Source organism: Aquarana catesbeiana, linkage group LG13, assembly GCF_042186555.1.
Source record: "Aquarana catesbeiana isolate 2022-GZ linkage group LG13, ASM4218655v1, whole genome shotgun sequence".
Taxonomy (NCBI): Eukaryota; Metazoa; Chordata; class Amphibia; order Anura; family Ranidae; genus Aquarana; species Aquarana catesbeiana.
Window position 1 is genome coordinate 186,649,556 of NC_133336.1, and position 27,878 is coordinate 186,677,433.

The 27,878-nt window shown below is 44.9% G+C and overlaps 1 protein-coding gene across 2 annotated transcripts in view; it reads right to left on the reverse strand.

Annotated features, from left to right (window-relative positions):
* ARNT (aryl hydrocarbon receptor nuclear translocator) overlaps window positions 1-26,999 on the reverse strand; it is a 114,381-nt gene extending 87,382 nt beyond the window's left edge. The window contains exon 1 of one of the 2 annotated variants that reach the window (XM_073609339.1): window positions 26,762-26,999. In XM_073609339.1, the coding sequence (XP_073465440.1) occupies window positions 26,762-26,783 (22 nt within the window). In that variant the 5' untranslated portion in view covers window positions 26,784-26,999. The remainder of the gene's footprint in view (window positions 1-26,761) is intronic. The other variant, XM_073609342.1, reaches the window with a different exon arrangement.
* Between the last annotated feature and the right edge of the window lie 879 nt (window positions 27,000-27,878).

Below are 27,878 nucleotides of genomic sequence, written 5' to 3' on the forward strand. Positions count from 1 at the left end.
GATACCTGCAGTTAAGCCATTTTATCAGCCGCCTACCACATCCAATAAGATCAGGAGAGGAGCTATCGGACTTGGAAAAGATATGTACGTCAAATAACACTAAAGGTATAATATCAAAACTTTACAAACTGGGTTTGGCAAAGAGTAGCAGGGAGATACCACCATTTATTATTAAATGGGAAAATGAATTAGGAGTACAGTTAGATAGTAATAGAATAAAGAAAACTCTGGAGCTGACCCACAGTTCGTCAACTGACATCAGTGTTGCCGAAATGAACTACAAAATCCTAACAGGCTGGTACATTACCCCGGATAAGGCAAGTAAATATCAAAAAGATAAAACTGCGGAGTGTTGGAGGGGGTGTAAAGGTGTAGGAAACATGGCTCACATCTGGTGGGATTGCCCCGTAATTAAACGGTACTGGCTAAAAATTCTGGGATACATCAAGCAGATAACTAAGATTGAGGTTAAATTAGACCCCTGGATAGTGCTACATCATGGGACAAGTGGGGAGGTAAAAATTTATAAAAACACCCTAGTACCACACCTGTTGAATGCGGCAAAAAAGGTTATAGCAAAGAACTGGAAGAAGCTAGAGGGCCCATCAATATGGGAGTGGGTTGATGTAGTAGAAGGGATTCGGTATATGGAGGAAGGAGGACCTGAAAGAGAAGTTGAATCAGCAGAAGGGAGGAACAACTGGCAAAACTGGAAGGAGTTTAAAAAATCATGGAGTATTACTGAAGGTTTGAGAATAAGAATTGATTAAAATAGAGATAACATCTAATGTACACAAGAGGTGCGGGGGGGGGGGGGGGGGGAGGGCGGGATAGGGGTTGGGGTTCCTTTTCCTTTTGTATTTGCTGAATTGAATATAAGATATGTACACTTGTTCAGTAAGCTACAAATGATGTGAAAAAAAGGAGAGACACAGATGACACTGACTAAGTGGATCAGGTCTCCAACTATAATCACTGAGGTGGCAAAAAAAAACAAAAAAAAAAAAAAAAAGAAAAAGGCCTGGATTCTTTCCCAAATGTACATAATATAACTGGGTACTGACATTTATAGGCAAGGTTGGTCCAGGGAAAATAATTACTTCTCGGGGGATCAGGAATTAATTTTTTCCCCTGCTGTAGCAAACGGGATCATGCTTTGCTGGGATTTTTCGCCTTCCTCTGGATTAGCTGTGGGTATAGGATTGTGTATATGGGATTGTATGATATTATTTTTTATTTATTTTTATGGTTGAACTAGATGGACTTGTGTCTTTTTTCAACCTAACTATGTAACTATGTAGGCTGCTGCAAATCAGATAGAACCCCCCTTATTATGGCTGGAGGACGTCCAGCTTTTGTTACTGCAGTGTATAGATCTGAATGGAGCCTAAAAATCGATAACAAAGAATTAATTTAAAGTGTTACTAAACCCAGGACCCTGCATTCACTATATCTGGTCTCCCGCAGTACACAGAACAAGGAAATGCAACTATTTTAGTAAATAAAAACACCTAAATACCTTTTCTCATCAGCAGTATATGGCAGTCTTATGACTTCTATAATGCCGCGTACACACAATCAGAAATTCCGTCAGAAAAAACTTGGATGGTTTTTCCGATGGAATTCCGCTCAAGCTTGCCACTTTAAAGTGGTTGTGAACCCTTCCATATACCCAATGAAGTGACTGGACACACAAATCCTCCTACATAAGTACCTGTTTATATGCAGTTTTCTCTTCTCTACATCCTTCAAAGTACTGAATTTATACAGCTTGTCTGAACTGTTAGAAAAAGGGGGAGGAGAGCTGAAGTTACACTCTGCAGAGCTCAGTAAGGAGAGCTCTGAGAGCTGATTGGAGGGAAGGGACACACCCCCTTCACACAGCACACAGGAACAGAGCTGAGGCTGGCTGTCAGTCTGCTGGAGATCCCTCCCCTGTCACCTTTTTTTTTTTTTTCTTGGTGTCAGAAGTCATTTATGCTGAGGCAGCAGACAGAAATGACAATTAGTGCTCTGGATGGACACATACAATAGAGGGATATGCTTTGTTCATATTTCATGTCCAAGGTTTACAACCACTTTAAACATCAGCAGCACTTGTAGAAGTAGTTTTTGCATAGCTGGGCGAGGTTTCTCCTTTATGTTTTACAATGACACGTGAACATTTAAATACATAATTGTGAATATGATTATTATCCTCTTGATAGAAAAGTAAATAGTATATTAAGTTTACTAATCCTTTAAACCTCTTTACAGCTGAACTAAAATGTGTATATGACAGAAAGACTTTACAACTGGGAGGATTTCTCAGAGACGAGTACTGTAAATCCGTCTGATTAAAGCGTCAATCAGTATTGAAGACACTAAGCTAAGCAGGGCAATAACTTCTCCGCAAGATGTGGAAACCTTGCAAGAAGATCTGAATAAATTAATGGGGTGGGCGACTACATGGCAGATGAGGTTCAATGTAGAAAAATGTCAAATAATGCATCTGGGTGGCAAAAATCTGAATGAAATCTATACACTGGGGGGAGAACCTCTGAGGGAATCTAGGATGGAAAAGGACCTGGGGGTCCTAGTGGATGATAGGCTCAGCAATGGCATGCAATGCCAAGCAGCTGCTAATAAGGCAAACAGAATATTGGCATGCATTAAAAGGGGGATCAACTCCAGAGATAAAACGATAATTCTCCCGCTCTACAAGACTCTGGTCCGGCCTCACCTGGAGTATGCTGTCCAGTTCTGGGCACCAGTCCTCAGGAAGGATGCACTGGAAATGGAGCGAGTACAAAGAAGGGCAACAAAGCTAATAAAGGGTCTGGAGGATCTTAGTTATGAGGAAAGGTTTTAAGCACTGAACTTATTCTCTCTGGAGAAGAGACGCTTGAGAGGGGATATGATTTCAATGTACAAATACCGTACTGGTGACCCCACAATAGGGATAAAACTTTTTCACGGAAGGGAGTTTAACAAGACTCGTGGCCACTCATTAAAATTAGAAGAAAAGAGGTTTAACCTTAACCACTTCAGCCCCGGAAGATTTTACCCCCTTCCTGACCAGAGCACTTTTTGCGATTCGGCACTGCGTCGCTTTAACTGACAATTGCGCGGTCGTGCGACGTTGCACCAAAAAACAAAATTGACGTCCTTTTTTTCCCCACAAATAGAGCTTTCTTTTGGTGGTATTTGATCACCTCTGCGGTTTTTATTTTTTGCGCTCTAAACAAAAACAGAGCGACAATTTTGAAAAAAAAAAAGCAAGATTTTTAACTTTTCGCTATAATAAATATCCCCCAAAAATATTTTTAAAAAATATTTTTTTCCTCAGTTCAGGCCGATACGTATTCTTCTACATATTTTTGGTAAAAGAAAAAAAAATGCAATAAGTGTATATTAATTGGTTTGCGCAAAAGTTATAGCATCTACAAAATAGGGGCTAGTTTTAGGGCATTTTTATTATATATTTTTTTTTTAGTAGTAATGGCGGCGATCTGCGATTTTTATCGGGGCTGCGACATTATGGCGGACACATCGGACATTTTTTTACACTATTTTGGGACCATTGTCATTTATACAGCGATCAGTGCTATAAAAATGCACTGATTACTGTGTAAATGACACTGGCAGGGAAGGGGTTAACCACTAGGGGGGCGATGAAGGTGTGTCCTAGGGGAGTGATTCTAACTGTGGGGGGGGATGGGCCACTAGTTACATGACAGTGATCACTGCTCTCGATGACGGGGACGGGGTGTGCTCCGTGACACGATCGCTGGGAGACCGGCGGACATCGAGTCCACCGGTCTCGCGGTCATACTGTACGCGGCGGGTGTGCCTGCTATCCCCGCCTCTTAAAGGGGGGACGTACAGGTACGCCCATTTGCCCACCGCTGCCATTGTGCCGACGTATATCGGCGTGCAGCGGTCGGCAAGAGGTTAACAAGACTCGTGGCCACTTATTAAAATTAGAAGAAAAGAGGTTTAACCTTAAACTATGTAGAGGGTTCTTTACTGTAAGAGCGGCAAGGATGTGGAATTCTCTTCCACAGGCGGTGGTATCAGCGGGGAGCATCGATAGTTTCAAAAAACGATTAGATAAGCACCTGAACAACCACAACATACAGGGATATACAATGTAATACTGACATATAGTCACACACATAGGTTGGACTTCATGGACTTGTGTCTTTTTTCAGCCTCACCTACTATGTATATGTAACTATGAAGTGCAATGGGATTTACAGAGAAATGCAGGTCTATACGATAGGCACGATGCTGTGATAAAGGGAATGTGTACTGACTCTGTCTACATATGGTCTTTATTACAGTTAAAAAAAAAAATTCTGAGGTATTCTTCATTCTATATTTCTAGCAAAAGACTAGAAAAATTGGGTATAAGCTCCCTTGTGTAGCCATCCAAAAGCCCCGAGACTGCTGCTGAGTGCCGCCACCTTGGATGTGAGATCAGCAGCCCCTGCAGACTCGGAGCCGCCACTCCAAAGACACTCTACAGCACAAACACAAGGCCCGCGGGCCAAATCTGGCCACCAGTCGGCCCCACAGAGGAGGACAGAACTCCTCCGTCGGATCCTGCCCTTCTCTGTGCAGCCGAAGAGAGGCTCATCTCTGCCACCTCCCTTCTCAGCAGTTAGCAGCAAAGAGGAGGACAGAACTCCCCCTACAGATCTTGCGCCTTCCTGTGCAGCTGCAGCACCCCCTCATCTCCGCCTCCTCTGTTCTCAGCATTCAGCAGACTCTGGCAGCCGACTCCAGCCCTTCTTTGGTCCTCCTCCAGACCTTGCACTTTCTGCTTCCCAGCTCCTTCCTGGCAATACCACAAGGTAAGGCGGGTGTACTGTGATGTAAGGGAGGGTAGGAGACTTGACATCTAATGTGGGGGGGTGCTCTGGACATCTGCTTATATTTATGAGAAAATTACAATTCGAATCACATTGAAAAGAAGGAAGAGTCGCACACCGCTGGTATCCTCCACAAAACTTTATTGGAGACTGCCCAGACAGAACACTATGGCAGTCTCCAATAAAGTTTTTGGTGGAGGATACCAGCGGTGTGCGACTCTCCTTTTCAGACTTGCATCATCTGCTACAGGAGTGCGAGTGAGATGCCGCTCTGCAACTACCCTTCACACCTCACGCCCCGGTTCACATTGGTCCGATTTGACATGCGATTTAACCACTTCAGCCCCGGAAGATTTGGCTGATGAATGACCGGGACATTTTTTGCAATTCGGCAATGCGTCGCTTTAACTGACAATTGCGCAGTCGTGCGACGTTGTACCCAAACAAAGTTGACGTCCTTTTTTTCCCCATTAATAGAGGTTTCTTTTGGTGGCATTTGATCATCTCTGCGATTTTTTTATTTTTTGCGCTATAAACAAAAAAAGAGCGACAATTTTGAAAAAAAAAAAAAAAAAAAACCACAATATTTTGGACTTTCTGCTATAATAAATATCCCCATTTTTTTTTTAATTCTTCTACATATTTTTGATAATAAAAATTACAATAAGTGTATATTGATTGGCTTATGCAAAAGTTATAGCATCTACAAAATAGGGGATAGATTTATAGCATTTTTATTTTTTTTTACTAGTAATGGCGGCGATCTGCGACCTTTATCGGGACTGCGACACTATGGCGGACACATCGGACACTTTTGACACATTTTTGAGACCATTGGCATTTATACAGCGATCAGTGCTATAAAAATGCATTGATTACTGTAAAAATGTCACTGGCAGGGAAGGGGTTAACACTAGGGGGCGATCAAGGGGTAAACTGTGTTTCCTAGTGTATGTTCTAACTGAAGGGGGGATGGGACTGTCTAAGCGAGATGACAGATCACTGTTCATATACTTTGTATGAACAGACGATCTGTCTCTTCTCCCCTCAGAGAATCGTGATCTTTGCGTTTACACACACAGATCCCGGTTCTCGGTGTGTCACGAGCGATCGCTGAACCCCAGCGGTTGCTCGCATCGGCTCCGGGGGGCGAGCAGCGGGCGCGCGCCCCTAGTGGCCACAGGGCAAAGCGACGTTACGCCGTAACGTCGTTTCGCCCAGCCGTGCCATTCTGCCGCAGTAAAACTGCGGCGGATGGTCGGCAAGTGGTTAACATGTCAAATCGCATGTCAAATTGGGGGGGGCAATTGCACCCTCCTAAACAGTGCGACTGCATTTGCGGCGCCGCACCAATTTCAAAAAGTTTCTGTACTACTTTTTGCGATTTCGGGCTGTGATTTACATTGACATCTGTGCAGAAACCTGCACAGATGTCTCTGAAATCGCAGCCAAAATCGGGACAGACATGCGGGAGTGAACTCGCACGGCTTCATTCCTGCAGCTCAGTGTGAACCAGGGCTAAGCCTGGGTTGACACTAGTGTGATGCGGCACATCCCATGTGATTCGCACAGGAAACGCACCTCATTCCTGTGCAAATCACATGCGATGCCTGTGCGGTGCCAGTTGAGCCACTCATTTTGTATGGCTAAAATGTACTGCATCCGCACAAAAAACAAAAAAAAGGTGTAGTACCCTTTTTTTTTTTTTGCCGCACTGGAATCAGATTGCATCGATGTTCACACCCATGCGCTCCGATTCAGGCAAACACACTGCGTTCTTCGACCTGCCTTTGGGGTGTTACGTTTTATTGATACTCGTAGCAGATCGGGTGAACGCAATGCAATTGCTATGCGGTGCAATGCATTGCGGAGAAACTCCGTGAATCTTGTGCATTTCCCACATCGCATCAGCGTAAACCAGAGCGGAGTCTAAAGCCTCGTACACACGATCGGATTTTCCGATGGGAATTGTGTGATGACAGACTGTTGGCCTAAAAACTGACCGTTTCTACGCTCCATCGGACAATTGTTGTCGGATTTTCCGCGGACAAATGTTGGATAGCAGGCTTATACATTTTTCCACGGACAACGGTCTGTTGTCAGATTTTCTTATCGTGTGTACACAAGTCCGTCAGACAAAAGTCCAAAGTACAAAGACGCATGCATCGGAATCAATGCTCACCAAAACACGACATTAGCAGAAGGGGCCCAAAGGGTGGCGCTAAAAGAGCTGAAAAGCCACATAGTACATCATTATGTTCGTGTTTGTTGGCCGACAATTGTGTGCAGTTTGTATGCAAGACAATTTCCTGGCACACGCCCTTCGGACAAAAGTCTGATGTTTTGCCTGTGGAAAATTCGATCGTGTGCATGAGGCTTTAAATTACTAAAACCAGGACTTTTCCCGAAGTCTCTCCCATCCTCTGAAACTCCCTGCCCCAGTATGTCCAGTCAGCCCCTAACCTGTCCACTTTTAGGCAATCCCTGAAAAAACTCACTTATTCAGGAAAGCCTACCCCACCTCCACCTAAAGAGCTGTAACTGAGTCACCTACACCAGATCAGCCCCCCCGTAGCTATTCCCTTTTGTACCACCTCCCCCTCCCTAGGAATTAAGCTCAACGAGCAAGGTTCTACAAACAATCCCCTATAATGACAACGTGAAAGAAGTTTGTTTGAAATCTTTGCAAATTTATTAAAAATAAAAAACGAAACAATCCCATGTACATTAAGTATTCACAGCCTTTGCCATGACACTCCAAATTGAGCTCAAGTTCCTCCTGATTCCACGGATCATCCTTGAGATGTTTCTACAACTTGATCGGAGTCCACCTGTGGTAAATTCAGTTGATTGGACATGATTTGGAAAGGCACACACCTGTCTATATAAGATCCCACAAGTAACAGTGCATGTCAGAGCACAAACCAAGCCATGAAGTCCAAGGAATTGTCTGTAGACCTCAGAGACAGGATTGTATTGAGGCACAGATGCCACCGGGGGCGCACACCTCGGCGATCATGTTTGTGGCGTGTCAGTCTGACACACCGCAAATCCGATCTAGGTAAAGAGTCTCTAAGGCTCCATTCACACTAGCGCGTTTTTTGATGCATTTTGCAGAAATGCACGGGAATTTTTTAACATGGGTTCCTATGGAACATGTTCACATCAATGCCTTTTTGTTTCTCTGCATTTTTGGAAAGGGTCAGGGACTTTTTTTCATGCAAAAAGCAGCGTTTTGCATGTAATAGAATTCAATGGACAAGCATCAAAAACGCAAGTGCACCGTTTTTGCAGCGTTTTTGCCGTTTTTTTTTTTTTTTAATTTTTTTTTTAGACTGTAAAAAAAAAACTGTAAAAAAAAAAAAACGCAAAACGCGGCAAAAACGCAGCAAAAACGCTGCTCAAAAACGTGGCAAGCATGAAAAAAAAAAACCTCCAAAAACGCTCAAAAGCAACATGCATAGGTGTGAATCGAGCCTAACAGAGACTCTTTACCACGTGATCAGCCGTGTCCAATCACAGCTGATCACGATGTAAACAAGAAAAGCCGTTGATCAGCTTTTCATCACTTGCGTCTGACAGACATGAGTAGAGGAGAGCCGATCAGCTACTCTCTTGACAGGCGGGGTCTGTGCTGATTGTTTATCAGCGTAGCTCCCCCTCAGATGCCCGCCCAGGACCACCAGGGATGGCCACTACACTGGACTACCAGGTATGCCACCCTAGACCACCAGAGAAATGCCAATCAGTGCCCAGGCAGCTGCCAATCAGTGCCAAAGAAAAATGCCTGCCAGTGAAATCTATCAGTGCCAGCCATCAGTGCCCATCAATGCCCATCAGTGCTGTCTATCAGTGCGCCACCCATAAGTAGCCATCATTGCAGCCTTTCAGTGCCCATTAGTGTCATTCATCAGTGCCCACCAGTGCCGCCTATCAATGCCCATCAGTGCAGCATATCAGTGCTGCCTATCAGTGCCACCTATCAGTGTACATTAGTGCAGCTTAGCAGTGCCCATCAGTCAAGGAGAAAACTTATTTACAAAATTTTATAACAAAAACAACAAAGAAAAACTTTTTTATTTTTTTTTCAAAATTTTCGGTCATTTTTTATTTGTTTAGCAAAACTAAAAAAAAAAAATACAAAAAAAAAAAAAACGCAGAGGTGATCAAATACCATCAAAAGAAAGCTCTATTTGTGGGAACAAAATGATAAAAATTTAGTTTGGGTACAGTGTTGTATGACTGCGCAATTGTCATTTAAAAAGTGACAGCGCTGAAAGCTGAAAATTGGCCTGGGCAGGAAGGGGGGAAAGTGCCCGGTATTGAAGTGGTTAAGAGTCAAAATAAGGGCCAGTGTGAGAGAGCCCTACTACTGTAATATATGGGGCACCTATTGCTTTCATTCCCTATACACTGGTCTGCAGAGTAGCAGGTAATCAGGAATTCCCTACAGACCTATAGGACCATACTCCTCCTATATACAGGCTGTGAGGGACGGCGAGGAAACTGTGCAGGAACTTTGTGAACTTCCTAATTTCACATCCTTCTGCATTCCTATTAAATTTCATTATCTCTGGTTAGCCGTCAACAGGATGTAATCCTATGACAGTACTTCTACGTGTCACAGATCTGCTGTGTGTTGCATCATGGCTGTTCATATAAAAGAGAAGAGATCCATCATGGGGCAGCCTTTTCTTTCCTGGTTCAGAACTCCCCCTGCCTGATCCCCCTCACTTCTGCACCCCAATAAGGTGCCATTCAAGGAGCCGTCATTCCCGACCCCATCTGCCTGAATTGTGGGGTTCTTCTCCCCGAAGGCTTCTATTATTTTCTTCTAATTCTTATTGCAAAGCAGGGAGAGGGAAGAAAGGGATTTTCAGTACAATTTTTTTATTTTAAAGTAAAAAGCAGCACATATTACACAAAGTTAGGCACACAGTTAACCCTTTGATTGCTCCTAGATATTAACCCCTTCCCAGCCAGTGTCATTAGTACAGTATTATTATTACTGATCACTGTATTAGTGTCACCAGCGATGTCAGTCCGTTCGCGGCCCTCTCAGATAGTGCCAGATTGCCCGCCATCCTATCACAGTCCCACTATAAGGCTGGGTTCACACTTATGCGATGCCAGACATCGCATGCGTTGTTTGTGCAATGCGAATTTAGCCAGTTTGTATGGCTTAATTACTTCAGTACCCGCCCACAGTCAAATGACGGCCGCAGATGGGATCTCCCATCCTGGGCGGCCGTCATATGACGTCCTGGGCTTCCCGGCCGTCTAGGGGGCGCGCCGCGTTGCTCGGGACCCGATGCGTGTGCCCGGTGGCCGCGATGTCCGCTGGGCACCCGCGATTGCCCGTTAACCGAGCAGGACCGTGGATGTGTGTGTGTAAACACACACATCCACGTCCTCTCAGGTGAGAGGAGAGCGATCTGTGTTCCCAGTGCAGAGAAACACCGATCGGTCTCCTCCCCTTCTGAGTCCCCTCCCCCTACAGTTAGAATCACTCCCCTAGGAAACACATTTAACCCCTCGTCTCCCCCTAGTGGTTAACCCCTTCCCTGCCTGTCACATTTATACAGTAATCAATGCAATTTTATAGCACGGATCGCTGTATAAATGTGAATGGTCCCAAAAATGTGTCAAAAGTGTCCGATGTGTCCGCCATAATGTCGCAGTCACGGAAAATAAATTAAAAAAAAAAAAAAAAAAAAAAAAAAAAAAAAAATCGCAGATCGCAGCTATTACTAGTAAAAAAAATAAATAAATAAAACATTTTTAAAAATCCCATAAATCTATCCCGTATTTTGTAGACACTATAACTTTCGCACGACCGCGCAATTGTCGTTCAAAGTGTGACAGCGCTGAAAACTAAAAATTGGTCTGAAGGAAGGGGGTGAAAGCTGCTGTAGCTGCTGACTTTTAAAGTGGTTGTAAACTCTCCCCGACAACTTTGTCCCATGTAAATCAGCATAAAAAAAAAACCTAATAAGCACTGCTTGTAGATATCTCCTTACTTGCTTAGTATTGCTGTAATCCTTTTTGTTCTTTAAAATGACTTCACTGAGCATGCCCATATCTCCCCTGATTTGCTGCACACTCTGTGTACTTGTCAGTCTATTATCAGGTCTTCCTATGGCAGGACACTAAAATCCCAGGAGACTGCACTATCACTCAGAGCTTCCTACTACACCCCATGTGACCATGTGACATCACATGCAGCGTAAAGTTGGGCATGGAACAGCATTACTGCAGTCTTATCAGCTGAAGCTGATAAGAATGAAAAAGGCAAACAATAAATCGGCACAAGTAAATACAATGAAATAAATCAAGTCAGCTATGAGCAGTAAGCAGGGTTGCCATAGAAACGTTGGATTGAGAAGGAGGCTTGGTTAACAGTACAGGAAGTGCTCAATGTAAGGGCGGAAATACACTCTACTGTGGACTCAGAAAACAATATTTAAAGTGGGGTTCCACGCAGGGGGTCCGTCAAAAAAAAAAAAAAAATTAAAAGTCAGCAGCTACAAATACTGCAGCTGCTGACTTTTAATTGGACACTTACGTGTCCCTGGGTCCAGCGATGCGGGGGATCGAAGCCCCGCTCGTCCCCCCCCTCTGCTCGTCGGCGCCGGCATTTCAACTGTGGGCGCCGGGCTGTGGCTTCACAGCCTGGCACCCACTGCGCATGCGCGAGCGGCGCCACACGCCGTGATTGGCCGCTCAATCACCTGGGACCTGTAATGGGTTCCAGATGATTGACAGGCGTGAGGGAGCAGAGCGGAGCCCTTCCTGTGCCGAGGGGGAAGTGATGTCACCAGCCCAGGCAAAGGAAGAGGCAGACTACGAGGGACCACCTAGCAACAGGCATTTAGAGGTAAGTGGAAAAAAAAAAAAAAATATCCAAATGTTTTTTTGTTTTGTTTTTTAGAATTTTTGAGGTATTTTTGTTTTTTTGGGTGGAACCCCACTTTAAGATGGCGCTGCCTTACCCCTGGAAACAAGTTTTTTAAAGTTTCTTTAAACAGTAAGTAATATGCGATTTGGGCTGGATTACAGTGGCTATAGTTTGATAATTACATATTATAATGGACTAAATGAAAAGCAGCATCAGAGTGGGAGAGTTTACTTCCTCTTTAATAAGGACACTTACTTGTCCAGGGAGCCCGCAATGTCGGCGAGGCCGATCAGTCCAATCGGATCGGGTGCAGGCGCTGCCATTCCAACTAATGCCGCGTACACACGGTCGGATTTTCCGACGGGAAATGTTCTATGGGAGCTTGTTGTCGGAAATTCCGACCATGTGTAGGCTCCATCGGACATTTTGTGTCGGAATTTCCGACAAACAAAATTTGAGATCTGGATCTCAAATTCTCCAACAACAAAATCCGTTGTCGTAAATTCCGATCATGTGTACACAATTCCGACGCACAAAGTTCCACGCATGCTCGGAATCAAGCAGAAGATCCGCACTGGCTATTGAACTTCATTTTTCCCAGCTTGTCGTACGTGTTGTACGTCACCGCGTTCTTGACGTTCGGAATTTCTGACAAGATTTGTGTGACCGTGTGTATGCAAGACAAGTTTGAGCCAACATCCGTCGAAAAAAAAAAACATAGATTTTGTTGTCGGAATGTGCGATCGTGTGTACGCGGCATAAAGGAAACTGGCAGTGGAGTCTTGCGGCTTCACTGCTGGTTTCCGACTGCGCATGCGCGAGTCCCGCGGCGCTCTGCGAATGGCCAGCTTGTCTTCTGGGGGACACACAGGTCCCAGAAGACAGCGGGGGGGCTCGCCAAAGAAGAGGCCGTGACATCCTGGGCCACGGCCGAATCGGAAGTACACTTGTACTTCCAAAAAAGGTACTAAAGGAAACAAATTTTAAAAAAAAATCAATATCCAAAAACGAGGGGTGGAGAGGTGGTCTTTCCTTTAAGACCACCTCTCAAAAGTGGGTGGAACTCCGCTTTAAATTGCATCGCATTCGCACCAAAATGGTGCAGGACCCTTTTTTTGTCCACACTGGAATCGGATCGCATGGGTGTTCAGCCCGTGATCCAATTCCACAATTCGCACTATGTTCTGCGAACCGATTTGGGTGTTTTTATATTGACACCCGCAGTGGTTCGCAGAGAGCAGTGTGAACTGCCTGCGAGTCAGATGCGAGGCAGGAACCCGCACAGGAATCGCTGTGGCTCCCGCATTGCATAAGTGTGAACCCAGCCTAAGTCGTTGATCACCGCCATTACCAGTAAAGCGTCTATAGCTTTGCAAGTTCCAGTATACAGTGGATATAAAAAAAAGTCTACACACCCCTGTTAAAATGTCAGGTTTCTGTGATGTAAAAAAATGAGACAAAGATAAATACATTTCAGAACTTTTTCCACCTTTAATATGACCTATAAACTGTACAACTCAATTGAGCAACAAACTGAAATCTTTTTTTTTTTGGGGGGGGGGTAAAAATAAATTAAATAATGTGGTTGCATAAGTGTGCACACCCTGTTATAACTGGGGATGTAGCTGTGTTCAGAATTAAGCAATCACATTTAACCACTTGCCGTCCGCGCTATAGCCGAATGACGGCCACAGTGCGGACCTGAATTTCCGGGAGTCCGTCATATGACGGCCTCCCCTGTGCACGCGGCACAAGCTGCGATCACTGAGACTCGAGTGATCACAGATCCGAGTAAGGGGTCGGTCCCGGCCCCTTACCACGTGATCAGTTGTCAGCCAATGACAGCTGATCACATGATGTAAACAAAAGCTTGGTAATCTTTTTTTCTCCTCAAGCGGACAGCGCGAGGAGAAAAAAAAGCCGATCACCGGCTTATCTGCAAGGGACATTGGTCCCGAAGAGGAAGAGGCAATTATGCCTCATCTGTGCCCACCAGTACCCCCTGCCAGTGCCACCTGCCAGTGCCCACAGTGCCCACCAGTGCCACCTATCAATGCCCACGAGTGGTGCCAAGCAGTGCCACCTAGCAGTGCTGCCTATCAGTGTAAACGATCAGTGCCCATCACTGCCACCCATCAGTGCCGCCTTATCAGCGTACATCAATGAAGGAGAAAAATTACCTGTTTGCGAAATTTTATAACAAAATATAAATAAAAAAAAAAGTTTTAAATTTGGTCTTTTTAAAAAAAATTTTAATAAAAAACGTAGAGGTGATCAAATACCACCAAAAGAAAGCTATATTTCTGGGAAAAAAATGATAACAATTTCATTTGGGTACAGTGTTGTATGACTGCGCAATTGTCATTCAAATTGCATCAGCGCTGAAAGCTGAAAATTAGTCTGGACAGGAGGGGGGTTTAAGTGCCCAGTAAGCAAGTGGTTAAACTTATGTTAAAATAGGAGTCAGTACACACCTGCCATCATTTAAAGTTTCTCTGATTAACCCAAAATAAAGTTCAACTGTTCTAGTAGGTCTTTCCTGACATTTTCTTAGTCTCATCCTACAGCAAAAGCCATGGTCCGCAGAGAGCTTCCAAAGCATCAGAGGGATCCCACTGTGAAAAGATATCAGTCAGGAGAAGGGTACAAAAGAATTTTCAAGGCATTAGATATACCATGGAACACAGTGAAGAGTCATCATCAAGTGGAGAAAATATGGCACAACAGGGACATTACCGAGAACTGGACGTCCCTCCAAAATTGATGAAAAGATGAGAAGAAAACTGGTCAGGGAGGCTGTCAAGAGGCCTACAGCAACATTAAAGGAACTGCAGAAATATCTGGCAAGTACTGGCTGTGTGGTACATGTGACAACAATCTCCTGTATTCTTCATATGTCTGGGCTATGGGGTAGAGTGGCAAGACAAGAAAAACATCCAAGCCCAGATAAATTTTGCAAAAACACATCTGAAGTCTCCCAAAAGCATGTGGGAAAATGTGTTCTGGTCTGATGAAACCAAGGTTGAACTTTTTGGCCATAATTCCAAAAGATATGTTTGGCGCAAAAACAACACTGCCCGTCACCAAAAGAACACCATACCCACTGTGAAGCATGGTGGTGGCAGCATCATGCTTTTGGGCTGTTTTTCTTCACCTGGAACAGGGGCCTTAATCAAGGTAGAGGGAATTATGAACAGTTCCAAATACCAGTCAATATTGGCACAAAACCTTCAAGCTTCTGCTAGAAAGCAGAACATGAAGGAGGAACTTCATTCTTCAGCATGATAACGGCCCAAATCATACATCCCAAATCAACAAAGGAATGGCTTCACCGGAAGAAAATTAAAGTTTTGGAATGAATCCCATTGAAAATCTGTGGGGTGATCTGAAGAGGGCTGTGCACAGGAGATGTCCTCGGCAATCTGACCGATTTGGATTGTTTTTGCAAAGAAGAGCGGGGAAATATTGCCAAGTCAAGATGTGCCATGCTGATAGACTCATACATAAAAAGACCGAGTGCTGTAATAAAATCAAAAGATGCTTCAACAAAATATTAGTTTAAAGGGTGTGCACACTTATGCAACTATATTATTATAGTTTTTATTTTTACTTCCCTCCACCTAAAATACTTCAGTTTGTTGCTCAATTGGGTTGTACAGTTTATAGGTCACATTAAAGGTGCAAAAAGTTCTGAAATTATTTATCTTGTCTCATTTTTTTTTTTTTACATCACAGAAATCTGACATTTTAACCGGAGGTGTGTAGACTTTTTATATCCACTGTATATACCATCGTTTGTAGATGCTATAATGTTCCCACAAACCAATATACACTTATTGCGATTTTTTTTTTTTTACCAAAGACATGTAGCAGAATATATTTTGGCCTCAATTTATGAAGAAATTTCATTGAGATATATAATTAAAAAAATAAAATAAATCGTATACAATTTATAACACACTATATTGCCAAAAGTACTGTGACACCCGCCTTTACGCGCACATGAACTTTAAGACCCCTTTCAAACTGGCAGCAAAGTGATTTGGCAGCGGTGCTTTTTGGGCATATTTAGCTCTTTCTTCGGCCGCTAGCGGGGTGCTTTTAACCCCCGCTAGTGGCCAAAGAAAGGGTTAGATACGTCCGAAAAGCACCGCTGCCGAAGTGCTTTGCAGGCGCTTCGGCAGCAGTGCCCATTCATTTCAATGGGCAGGGGCAGTGGAGGAGTGGTGTACACACCGCTCCAAAGATGCTGCTTGCAGGACATTTTTTAACGTCCTTCAAGAGCACCGCTCCAGTGTGAAAGCACTCGGGCTCCAGGGGAGGCATTTTTAGGCGCTATTTTTAGCCCTTTGGCACCCGAAAAACGCCTCCAGTGTAAAAGGGGTCTAATGCATCCCAGTCTTAGTCTGTAGGGTTTAATATTGAGTTGGCCCACCCTTTGCAGCTATAACAGCTTCAACTCTTCTGGGAAGGCTGTCCACAAGGTTTAGAATTGCGTCTATGGGAATGTTTGATCACTCTTCCAGAAGTGCATTCGTGAGGTCAGGGACTGATGTGGATGAGAAGGTTGGCTCACAGTCTCTGCTCTAATTCATCCCAAATGTGTTCTACTGGGTTGAGGTTAGTCAAGTTCCTTCACCCCAAACTCTCTCATCCATGACTTTATGGACCCTGCTTTGTGCACTGGTGCGCAGTCATGTTGGAACAGGAAGGGGCCATCCCCAGACTGTTCCCACAAAATTGGGAGCATGAAATTGTCCAAAATGTCTTTGTATGCTGACGCCTTAAGAGTTCCCTTCACTGGAACTAAGGAGCCAAGCCCAATCCCTGAAAAACAACCCCACACCATAATCCCCCTCCACTAAACTTTACATAATGCAGTTAGGAAAGTACCATTCTCCTGGCAACCTCCAAACCCAGACAAGTCTATCGGATTGCCAGACACAGAGGTGTGATTCATCACTCCAGAGAACACGTCTCCACTGCTCTAGAGTGGAGTGTCGGCGTCCTTTACACCACTGCATCTGACACTTTCCATTGCACTTGGTGATGTAAGGCTTGGATGCAGCTGCTTAGCCATGGAAATCCATTCCATGAAGCTCTATATGCACTGTTGTCCGAATCTGAAGGCCACATGAAGTTTGGAGGTCTGTAGCTATTGACTCTGAAGACAGTTGGCGACTTCTGTGCACTGTGCCCTTTAGCATGTGCTGACCCCGCTCTGTCATTTTATGTGGTCTACCACTTCGTGGCCGAGTTGCTGTTGTTCCCACTTTTATAATACCACTAACAGTTGACCATGGAATTTAGTAGCAAGGAAATTTTACGGATAGACTTATTGCACAGGTGGCAACCTATCACGGCACCACGTTTGAGGTGATCAAATACCACCGAAAGCTCTATTTGTGTGAAAAATTATATAAAAATTTTGTTTGGGTACAGTGTTGCATGACCACGAAATTACCAATTAAAATAGCACAGTGCTTAAAAGCAAATTGCTCTGGTCAAGAATGGGGTAAAACTTTTCCAGAGGTCAAGTGGTTAAAAGAGTGGATTATGCCTTTAGACCGAACGCTATTTAATGCATCTAAAATATTACTGAAAATACTATGCTTTCTCTTTAACCACTTCTCCCCCCCCCCAAGGTATGTCATATGACGTCCTGGGAATTGATGGGGATATCTGAATGATGGGTGCAGCTACAGGCATCATCCAGATATCATCTTTTACGGCTGGTGAACAAGAACAATCATAGTGGCAATTCAGCTGCTTGATCATTCTTACAGGTGGCGAGCCGGAGAAGGAATCCACCGGCGCCGGAAGTTGAGCATAGAGATTTCCACGGGACAGATGGTCCCTGGCAATCTCCATGACTTCCGGAGGCCTGGGCGCGATGTTATGACATCACGTCCAGCCCGGCAGAAGTAAACATTGCCGGGGACTCGGCTGGAAAGGCAGAGATTGTTTATTTTTTCTTTTGATCTTGGTCTTTCCTGCCTGGAGGAGAGATGTGGGGTCTTATAGACCCCCACATCTCTCCATAAAGAGGACCTGTCACGTACTATTCCTATTACAAGGGATGTACACATTCAATATAAAAAAAAAAAAAAAAAAAAAAAAGTTTAATGGGAAAAAAAAAAAGTTAAAAGCGGTGGTCCGCCCAAAAAAAAAAAATTAAAATTAAAAGCCAGCAGCTACACATACTGCAGCTGCTGGCTTTTAATAATAATGCGATGTCAGCACCGCAGCTGATGTTTCCATCAACTGTCGGGAGCGTCCGCTGCCATCGCGGGTAAGGGGACCCCGGCAGTGTAGCCTTACGGCTTCACCCTGGGAATCCTACTGTGCATGCGCGAGGCCCCGCCCCTCTTTCCTACTGGTCCGGCGACAGGGAGAGGAGGAGGGAGCCCCCGCAGTGATGTCACAGGACGCGGCCCGGACTCCCGGAAGTGGGAACAAGATACCTCTCAAAGACAGGTATCCTGTAAACCCCCCCCGACATGTGCCAACTGTGGCACCGGAGGGGGAGAGGATACAAATGAGTGGGACTTTTGGGTGGAACTCTGCTTTAAAGCTCCCCCGTCCCCGCACGCAGAAGCGAACGCATACATACGTCACGCCCACATATGTAGACAGCGTTCAAACCACACATATGCGATATCGCCGCAAACGTTAGAGCGGGAGTAATAATTCTAGCACAAGAACTCTTCAGTAACTCTAAACAGGTAACCTGTAAAAATTTTGAAAGCGTCGCCTATGGAGATTTTTAAGTACCAAAAGTTTGGCGCCATTCCACAAGTGTGCGCAATTTTAAAGCGTGCCATGTTAGGTATCTATTTACTCGGCGTAACATCATCTTTCACATTATACAAAAAAAAAAAAAACGGGCTAACTTTACTGTTTTGTTTTTTAATTCATTAAACTGGTTTTTTTTACCCCCAAAAAATAAAATAAAACTTATATTATATGCGCAAATACTTTTTCACATAAAAAGTTGCACCGGGCGCCATTTTATTCCCTGCTCTCTGCTAAAAGAACATATATAATGTTTGGGTGTTCTGAGTAATTTTCTAGAAAAAAAAATTAATGATTTTTACATGTAGGAGCGAAATGCCAGAATCGGCCCGGATGGGAAGTGGTTAAACCATCCAGATGCAATGGACAATTCTGGTATAGAAAGCCAAGGTTGTACGAGGACGCCAGCCATCTCCCCAATATCACACTTCCTAAATATGACGGGGACATCTTGCTTTCATTTCCCATCTCCCTTGTAAAGTCGGGCTATCATAGCACAGCACACTATAGTAAAACCAGCTTAACAGGCCTGAAGGGCTCTGTGCGACTCTGTACACGCAGCTGTGCTCGCATTTTTTTCCATGCGTCTTGTTCGTTTGTTAACATCTACCAGCTGACACAATAAATCTGTGTTCTTCATAAAAAAAAAAAATATATAAAAATAAGTTCCAACATCTCGCCTGCCGAAGCTCTGCAAGAAAGGAATTTGCAGTGCTGAATTTATGGGAAAAGGTTTTATTGTAAAGACATGACGTGATTCTTTACTGGCAACATCCTCGCAAACCGCTGTGTGCGTGTTCAGGGTAAACATCCACCGCCGCTTAGATAACAGAATGTAAATGTTACCCAGTGGGATGGACACTGGACAAACAGCAAGGTCACTTTTCAGAACAGATGCCAATATTTTAAGCCAACTGCAAAAAAAATAAAAATAAAAAAAAAAAAAAAGAAGAAAAATTACTCTCCCACCTTCATGACCAGGCCATTTTTTGCTATTCGGCACTGCGTTACTTTAGCTGGCGATTGCTCGGTCGTGCGATGCTGTACCCAAATAAAATTTCTATAATTTTTTTCACACAAATAGAGCTCTTTGGTTGTATTTGATCACCACTCAGTTTTCTATTATATAAACGAAAAAAAGACGGAAAATTTTGAAAAATATATACATTTTAACCCCTTCGCGGCGAACGTACACATATATGCGGCCTCAGCTTTTGGGGGTTATACCGGGATGACACCCGCAGCTGCCCGGTACCGTCACGACGTCACTTCCGGTTTACTCGGCTGCCAATGGCGCCGGATTTAAAAATATATACAGTATTCAGAATCGCCGTTTTTGGTGATCTGAATACTTTGAAGTGCAAAGGAGGGATTGGAGGTCTTTTAGGTCCCCGATCCCTCCATAAAGAGGACCTGTCACCACCTATTACTGTCATAAGGGATGTTTACATTCCTTGTGACAGCAATAAAAGTGATCAATTTTTTTTAACACAATAATATAAAAATAAATAAAATAAATAAGAAAAAAAGTTTTTTAAAGCGCCCCCGTCCCTGCGAGCTCGCGCAGCAAAAGAAAACGCATACGTAAGTCGCGCCCGCATATGTAAACGGTGTTCAAATCACACATGTGAGGTATCACCGCGATCGTCAGAGCGAGAGCAATAATTCTAGCACTAGACCTCCTCTGTAACTCTAACCTGGTAACCGTAAAAAAAAATTGAGAGCGTCGCCTAAGGAGATTTTTAGGTACCGTAGTTTGTCGCCATTCCACGAGTGCGTGCAATTATAAAGCGTGACATGTTTGGTATCTATTTACTCGGAGTAACAATCTTTCACGTTATACAAAAAAATTGGGCTAACTTTACTGTTTCTTATTTTTAAAATTCATGAAAGTGTACCTTTTCCTAAAAAGTCATTTTATTCTCTAGATTCTCTGCTAAAAAATATATATATACATATATAATGTTTGGAGGTTCTAAGTAATTTTCTAGCTAAAAATATGGATCTTAACTTGTAAACACCAAATGTCAGAAATAGGCTTAGGCATGAAAGGGTTAATTATTTGTGTGTTATATATATATATATATACACACATACATACATACATACATACATACACACACACACATATATATATACACACACATACACTTTTATTTATTATTACTTTCTGCAATAAAATATAACCAATAAAGAAATAATAATGAAAAAATAAATCAAATTTCTTCATAAATTTAGGCCAAAATGTATTCTGCTACATCTTTGGTAAAAAAAAAAAAAAAAAAAAAGTTATAGCCTTTTCAAACTATGGGATATATACTGGAACTAGAGGTGCACCGAATTGAAATTTTGGTGCCGAAACCGAAAATTCAGGATGCACTTGGCCGAAACCAAAAATTATAGTTATTTTTTTTTTTATTATTATATTTTTTATATATCATTGTATTATATTCAACTTTTTAATTAAGATCATGAATTTAACCACTTAAGGACCGAGCTTCTTTCTGAGATTTGTTGTTTACCAGTTAAAAACAGTTTTTGCTAGAAAATTACTTAGAACCCCCAAACACTATACATTTTTTTTTCTAACACCCTAAAGAATAAAATGGCGGTCGTTGCAATACTTTGTGTCACATCATATTTGCGCAGCAGCCTTACAAGCGCACTTTTTTTTAGAAAAAAAATACACTTTTTTGAATTAAAAAAATAAGACAACAGTAAAGTTAGCCCAATTTTTTTTATATTGCGAAAGATAATGTTACGCCGAGTAAATTGATACCCAACATGTCACGTTTCAAAATTGCGCCCGCTCATGGAACGGTGACAAACTTTTACCCTTAAAAATCTTCATATGCGACGTTTAACCTCTTGCCGACCAGCCGCCGCAGTTCTACTGCGGCAACATGGCTCAGCTGCGCGAATCGCCGTTATGTTACATCGCTTCCTTTTTTGGGCCACTAGGGGCCCGTGCCCCCTGCTCGCCCATGGAGCAGATGCGAGTGCTTGGCAGTCGCGATCACCGCCGGGCTCCCGCGATCGCTCAGGGCACACCGAGACCCAGGATTTGTGTGTGTGTAAACACACAGTTTCCGGTTCTCTGAGGGGAGAACAGACAGATCGTCTGTTCATACGAAGTATGAACAGCAATCTATCTCTTCCTCTACACAGTCCCCTCCCCCCTTCAGTTAGAACACAGAGAGGGAACACAATTAACCCCTCAATCGCCCCCCCAGTGTTAACCCCTTCACTGCCAGAGACATTTTTACAGCACTGATCGCTGTATAAATGCCAATTGTCCCAAAAATGTGTCAAAAATGTCCGATGTGTCCGCCATGATGTCGCGGTTCCAAAAAAAAAAAAAAAAAAAAAATCGCAGATCGCCGCCATTACTAGTAACAAAAAAAAAAAAAAATGAATAATAAAAATGCCATAAAACTAGTTCCTATTTTTATAACTTTTGCGCAAACCAAACCATCAATATACACTTATTGCGATTTGCGATACATATCGGCCTAAACTGAGGAAAAAAATGTTTTTTTATATATATTTTTGGGGGTTATTTATTAAAGCAAAAAGTAAAAAAATGTAGTTTTCTTCAAAATTGTCGCTTTTTTTTGTTTATAGCGCAAAAAATAAAAACCGCAGAGGTGATCAAATACCACCAAAAGAAATCTCTATTTGTGGGGGGGGGGGGGGACATCAATTTTGTTTGGGTGCAACGTCGCAAGACCGCGCAATTGTCAGTTAAAGCAACGCAGTGCCGAATCACAAAAAGTGCTCTGGTCAGGAAGGGGGGTAAAATCTTCTGGGGCTGAAGTGGTTAAGGTTAAACCTCTTTTCTTCTAATTTTAATGCGTGGCCACGAGTCTTGTTAAACTTCCTTTCGGAATCAAAAAAAAAAAAAAATCAATTTAGATCAAAAAAATTTGATCAAAATAAAATAAAAAATCAATGATTTATATCCACCCCGATGATCAGTGCTAATACTAGTTTAATACAAAGAGAGATAAAGCTGTACAAGCATGCCTGAAAGAAACCATATGCGGCTTGTTTTCCCTCGTTCAAATCATTTACCCCCCCCAGACATACTAAACAGAGTGGATGGAGGAGACTCTACTTCCAGCCATTGTATTCAGACAGCTGGGGCCCACGTGGATATCCAAACAGTGGCTGCATTTGTTTGAATGCCACCACCGTTCGGCCAATAATTTCCCACCTGGCTCAATCAAATTCCACTGAGCTAGATTGTATCCAAACCACAGCGCCACCTACAGGTTGTCTTCCGACCGATATAAATTGGAGCCATCGATGGCCAGCATACCGTCTCCCGAACCCCAAGGGCTCATGTAGATGGGCACTGTGCTTTCTGCCTTTACAATCACTGAAGCTCAGCTCAGCCGGTTCCCACGTACATGAATGGTGTAGTGTGGATGACACCTGCTTTGCGTTTCTTTGGAAGCAACATTTCCTACTGAGATGCATTTACATAGCAAACAAACAAGGAAAGCAGAAGCACATAAGCAGGGCTGACTTTGAATGCAAAGCCCAACACTTGACAAAAACGCCCACCCAGCGGCCTTTCCTAAACTTTTTACCTAGACCAGGGGTAGGCAACCTCGGCCCTGCAGCTGTTTTGAAACTACAAGTCCCATGAGACATTGCAAGACCCCGACAACCACAGGCATGACTCCTAGAGGCATGATGGGAGTTGTAGTTTCACCACAGCTGGAGAGGGCTGAAGTTGCCTACCCCCGGACCTAGATGACCCCTTGAATTCCTATTTTAGGTCTCAGGGAATACCGGCTACACAACATTTTATCTACAGCTCTCCGTGCATTAGGTAAGTTGTAGAAACTTTAAATAAAAAAAGAAGAATGAGCCACACCCAGAGTATTGGTCTGTGATGACAGGGTCACTTTAAATTTAAAGGGGTTGTAAAGGTAAGTGTTTTTTCACCTTAATGGATCATATGCATTAAGGTGAAGAAACACCTGTCAGTGACCGGCCCCCAGAACCCCCCCCCGTTTCACTTACCTGACCCCTCAAACTTGTCCCACGGGGACGAGCCTTCTCTCTGCTAGGGGGTTCCCGGCTCTTGATTGGATAGATAGCAGTGCAGCCATTGGCTCCCGCTGCTGTCAATCAAATTCAATGACCCAGCCGCCAGGGGGGCGGGGCCTAGTCCTGCATTCGGCATCTATGGACGCCCGTGGAATGGCCCAAAACTACAGAACCTAAAAATCTCCAAAGCCGACATTTAAAAGCCCTTCCAAGTTACTAATTAATCCCCCTTTTCAAACAAGTGGGCCGATTGGGTCCGCCTGTCCGTTCTTCGTGTGGAACTGATGGGACCACCCATTGTTCTCTATGGAGAGACGGATGTAAACGGATATGTGTTCCTCTACAACTCCCTGCAAATGATCCAGTCTACAAAAAACAGACGGATGGTGATCTGTTCCCCAGTCCATCTAGATCAGTGGTTCTCAACCCTGTCCTCAAGTCCCCCCAACAGGCCATGTTTGCAGGTTTTCCTTTATCTTGCACAGGTGCTTTAAATCAGAGTCAATGGCTTGGTATTTTGGACAGCTATTTTATCTAAGGGATATTCCCAAAACATGGCCTGTTGGGGGTACTTGAGGGTTGAGGTTGAGAACCACTGATCTAGTGGATCGGATAACAGTTGGGTGTAAACAGACAGGTGGACAGTTACCATCGACCCGCCCCATTGAGAGAAGCAGGCTGTGTCCGCTCTAATCAGTGGAATGGACACGGATCTTCCATCCGCCCGCTCAGTGGGGACCAGCTGAGAGATCCGCTTGATGGAGTCTACCCCGTATGAAAGGGGCTTTAGAGTTCCACAGGAGGTCTGGTGCTAGAATTATTGCTCTCATGTGACCCGCCAAGGGAAAAACCTGGGAGGACTTCCCTCATTCTACCAGGCGCTGCTGGACGAAAAAATATCCCCATCTGCCTGCAAGCAACAACATACTGCTGACCCCTGAACTCCGCTCAGCAAACTGCTAACCCCTACGCTCTGTTTAACATACTCCTGACCTCTGTGCAACATCCTGAACTCGGCATTACTCCTGACCCCCCGAACTCGGCATTACTCCTGGCCCCCCGAACTCGGCATTACTCCTGGCCCCCCGAACTCGGCATTACTCCTGGCCCCCCGAACTCGGCATTACTCCTGGCCCCCCGAACTCGGCATTACTCCTGGCCCCCCGAACTCGGCATTACTCCTGGCCCCCCGAACTCGGCATTACTCCTGACCCCCCTAAACTCGGCATTACTCCTGACCCCCCCAAACTCGGCATTACTCCTGACCCCCCCAAACTCGGCATTACTCCTGGCCCCCCCAAACTCGGCATTACTCCTGGCCCCCCGAACTCGGCATTACTCCTGGCCCCCCGAACTCGGCATTACTCCTGGCCCCCCGAACTCGGCATTACTCCTGGCCCCCCCATACTCGGCATTACTCCTGGCCCCCCCATACTCGGCATTACTCCTGGCCCCCCCATACTCGGCATTACTCCTGGCCCCCCCATACTCGGCATTACTCCTGGCCCCCCCATACTCGGCATTACTCCTGGCCCCCCCATACTCGGCATTACTCCTGGCCCCCCCATACTCGGCATTACTCCTGGCCCCCCGAACTCGGCATTACTCCTGACCCCCCCCGAACTCGGCATTACTCCTGACCCCCGAACTCGGCATTACTCCTGACCCCCGAACTCGGCATTACTCCTGACCCCCTGAACTCCACTTAGCATGCTCCTGACCTCAACTCAGCTCAGCGTATTCTTGACCCTTAAATTCTTCATTACTCATGACTAAGGATGAGCTCAGGCGTGTTCGCAAACAGCACATGCAAAGCCCGCCAGGAGGTCAGCACTGCGGAGCGCTAATCACAGGCAGTGAGACATTGTCCTGATGCGCGGCTGCAGAGATCGGGAAATGTCTCATTGCTTGTGATTAGCGCTGTGCAGTGCCGACTTCCTGGCGGGCTCTGCACGTGATGTTTGTGAACACGCCTGAGTTCATCCTTACTCATGACCCCCTGGACTCAGTTCAGCATACTCATGACCCCTGAGCTCTGCATTACTCCTGACCCCTGAACTCGGCATCACCTCTGAACTATGCATTACTCCAGACCCCTGAACTCGGCATTGCTCCTGACCCTTGAACTTGGCTCCGCATCATCTCTGAACTCGGCATTACCCCTGACCCCATCATTACTCCTGACCCCATCATTACTCCTGACCCTTGAACTTGGCTCCGCATCATCTCTAAACTCGGCATTACTCCTGACCACAGCATTACTCCAGACCCCATTATTACTCCTGACCTCGGCATTACTCTTGACCCCATCATTACTCCTGACCCCTGAACTCGCATTACTCTAGACCCCATCATTACTCCTGAACTCGGCTTTACTCCTGACCCCATCATTACTCCTGACCCTTGAACTTGGCTCCGCATCATCTCTAAACTCGGCATTACTCCTGACCCCTGAACGCGGCATTACTCCTGACCCTATCAATACTCCTGACCCCTGGACATGGCTTTACTCCTGACCCCTGAACTCGGCATTACTCCAGACCCCATCATTACTCCAGACCCCTGAACGCGACGTTACTCCTGACCCCTGAAAGTGGCATTACTCCTGACCCCATCATTACTCCTGACCCCATCATTACTCCTGACCCCCGAACTCGGCATTACCCCTGACCTCTGAACTATTGGCGATATAAAGACGCGGTCCCCTGCCCCCGGGACACTCCTGTACAATCTCGCTCAGTTATGATGGGACACAATAGAATGACATGGAGATCTCGTCGCCCCCCCGATGGCTCCGGTGTGAATGAAGGGCTGAGAGGGGGAGTTCCTGTCACTTTGGCAGATTTGCTCTCCACTTCCTGTTGTGTCTCTGGGAGAGGAAATGAAGGGAAATCTCCCTAATGGGACTTAAACAGTAAATAAAAAGTCACCTGGTAAGTGTTGTGCCCCTTCCAACACCTGACAATAGAACAGACCCGTCCTGCCCCTGTACTGGGTGATCTGTATACAGAGGACAGGTCCTCTTCACACCTCAGGTGATCACATGACCTGACTGTCCAACACCATTGTGTGTGACCAGTCTGAGGACAGCCGACCCCTGATCACCCCCCTCACACACCGTACACAGCCCCACCACCTCCCCGGCCCTCACCTTGATGTGCAGCGGCGGCCATCCCGCCTCCTTTATCCTCCCGTCCTCCTCTCTCCCGCTCCGCCCTCCGGGTGCCCGGTAACAAGATGGCGGACACGATCCTATTCTCCGCTTTTTTTCCCCAAAATCCAAACGGTGGGGATATGGTTCGTACAGCGCAACCTAACCAGCCAAGGCTGAGGCGTGGCCCGCTCACATGACCGACAGCGCTTCTGTCCAATCAGCGCTGGTAGCGGGTACCAAGCACCGCCCAGAGGCGACAGGGTGTGGCTAGCAGGTTAGGTGAGTTCCTGACGAGAAGAGTGGTTGCGTAAGAAGGGAAGCGATTGGAGTAGAAGAGAAGGACGCTCCGTGATTTGCTGGCGGGGACGTAGACGCGGATTGGATGGTAGGGGACAGGGGGTGGGATTGTGCTGAGTGCGGGGGTGTACCAAGATGGCCGTGACGGAACGTCACTCTCGTTACGAAATCTGACGGGTCGCCTAAGCTGACGGAAGACCTGCCATCAATAAGGGAATAGAAAATTTCTTATGGAGTTGTAATGATGAGGCCTGCCCAGTACAGGGTGATCTCTGCATTGGGTGAATGTGTGTTATACATTGTACTGGGCTTCACAAAATTGCTCTGAATCTAAGAGCCAGATAAAAATATTAGTAGACAGTTTTTTTTTAACCATTTGCTTACCGGGCACTTTCACCCCCTTCCTGCCCAGACCAATTTCAGCTTTCAGCGCTGTCATACTTTGAATGACAATTACAAGGTCATACAACACTGTACACATTTGACATTTTATCGTTTTTTTTTTCACACAAATAGAGCTTTCTTTTGGCCCTACGGATATAATAACTACTGGGTTTTATTTTTTGCTAAATAAATGAAAAAGGATTTTAAAAATTGGAAAAAAAACATTTTTCTTCATTCCTGTTATACATTTTGCACATTTGTAATTTTTCTTCTTCATTAATGGGACCTGATGAGGCTGCACTGATGAGGCTAATATGATGGGCACTGAGGCTGCACTAATGGGACTGATGAGGCTGCGCTGATGGGGCTGCCCTAATGGGCACTGATGAAGCTGCACTGAGGCTGCACTAATGGCACTGATGAGGCTGCACTG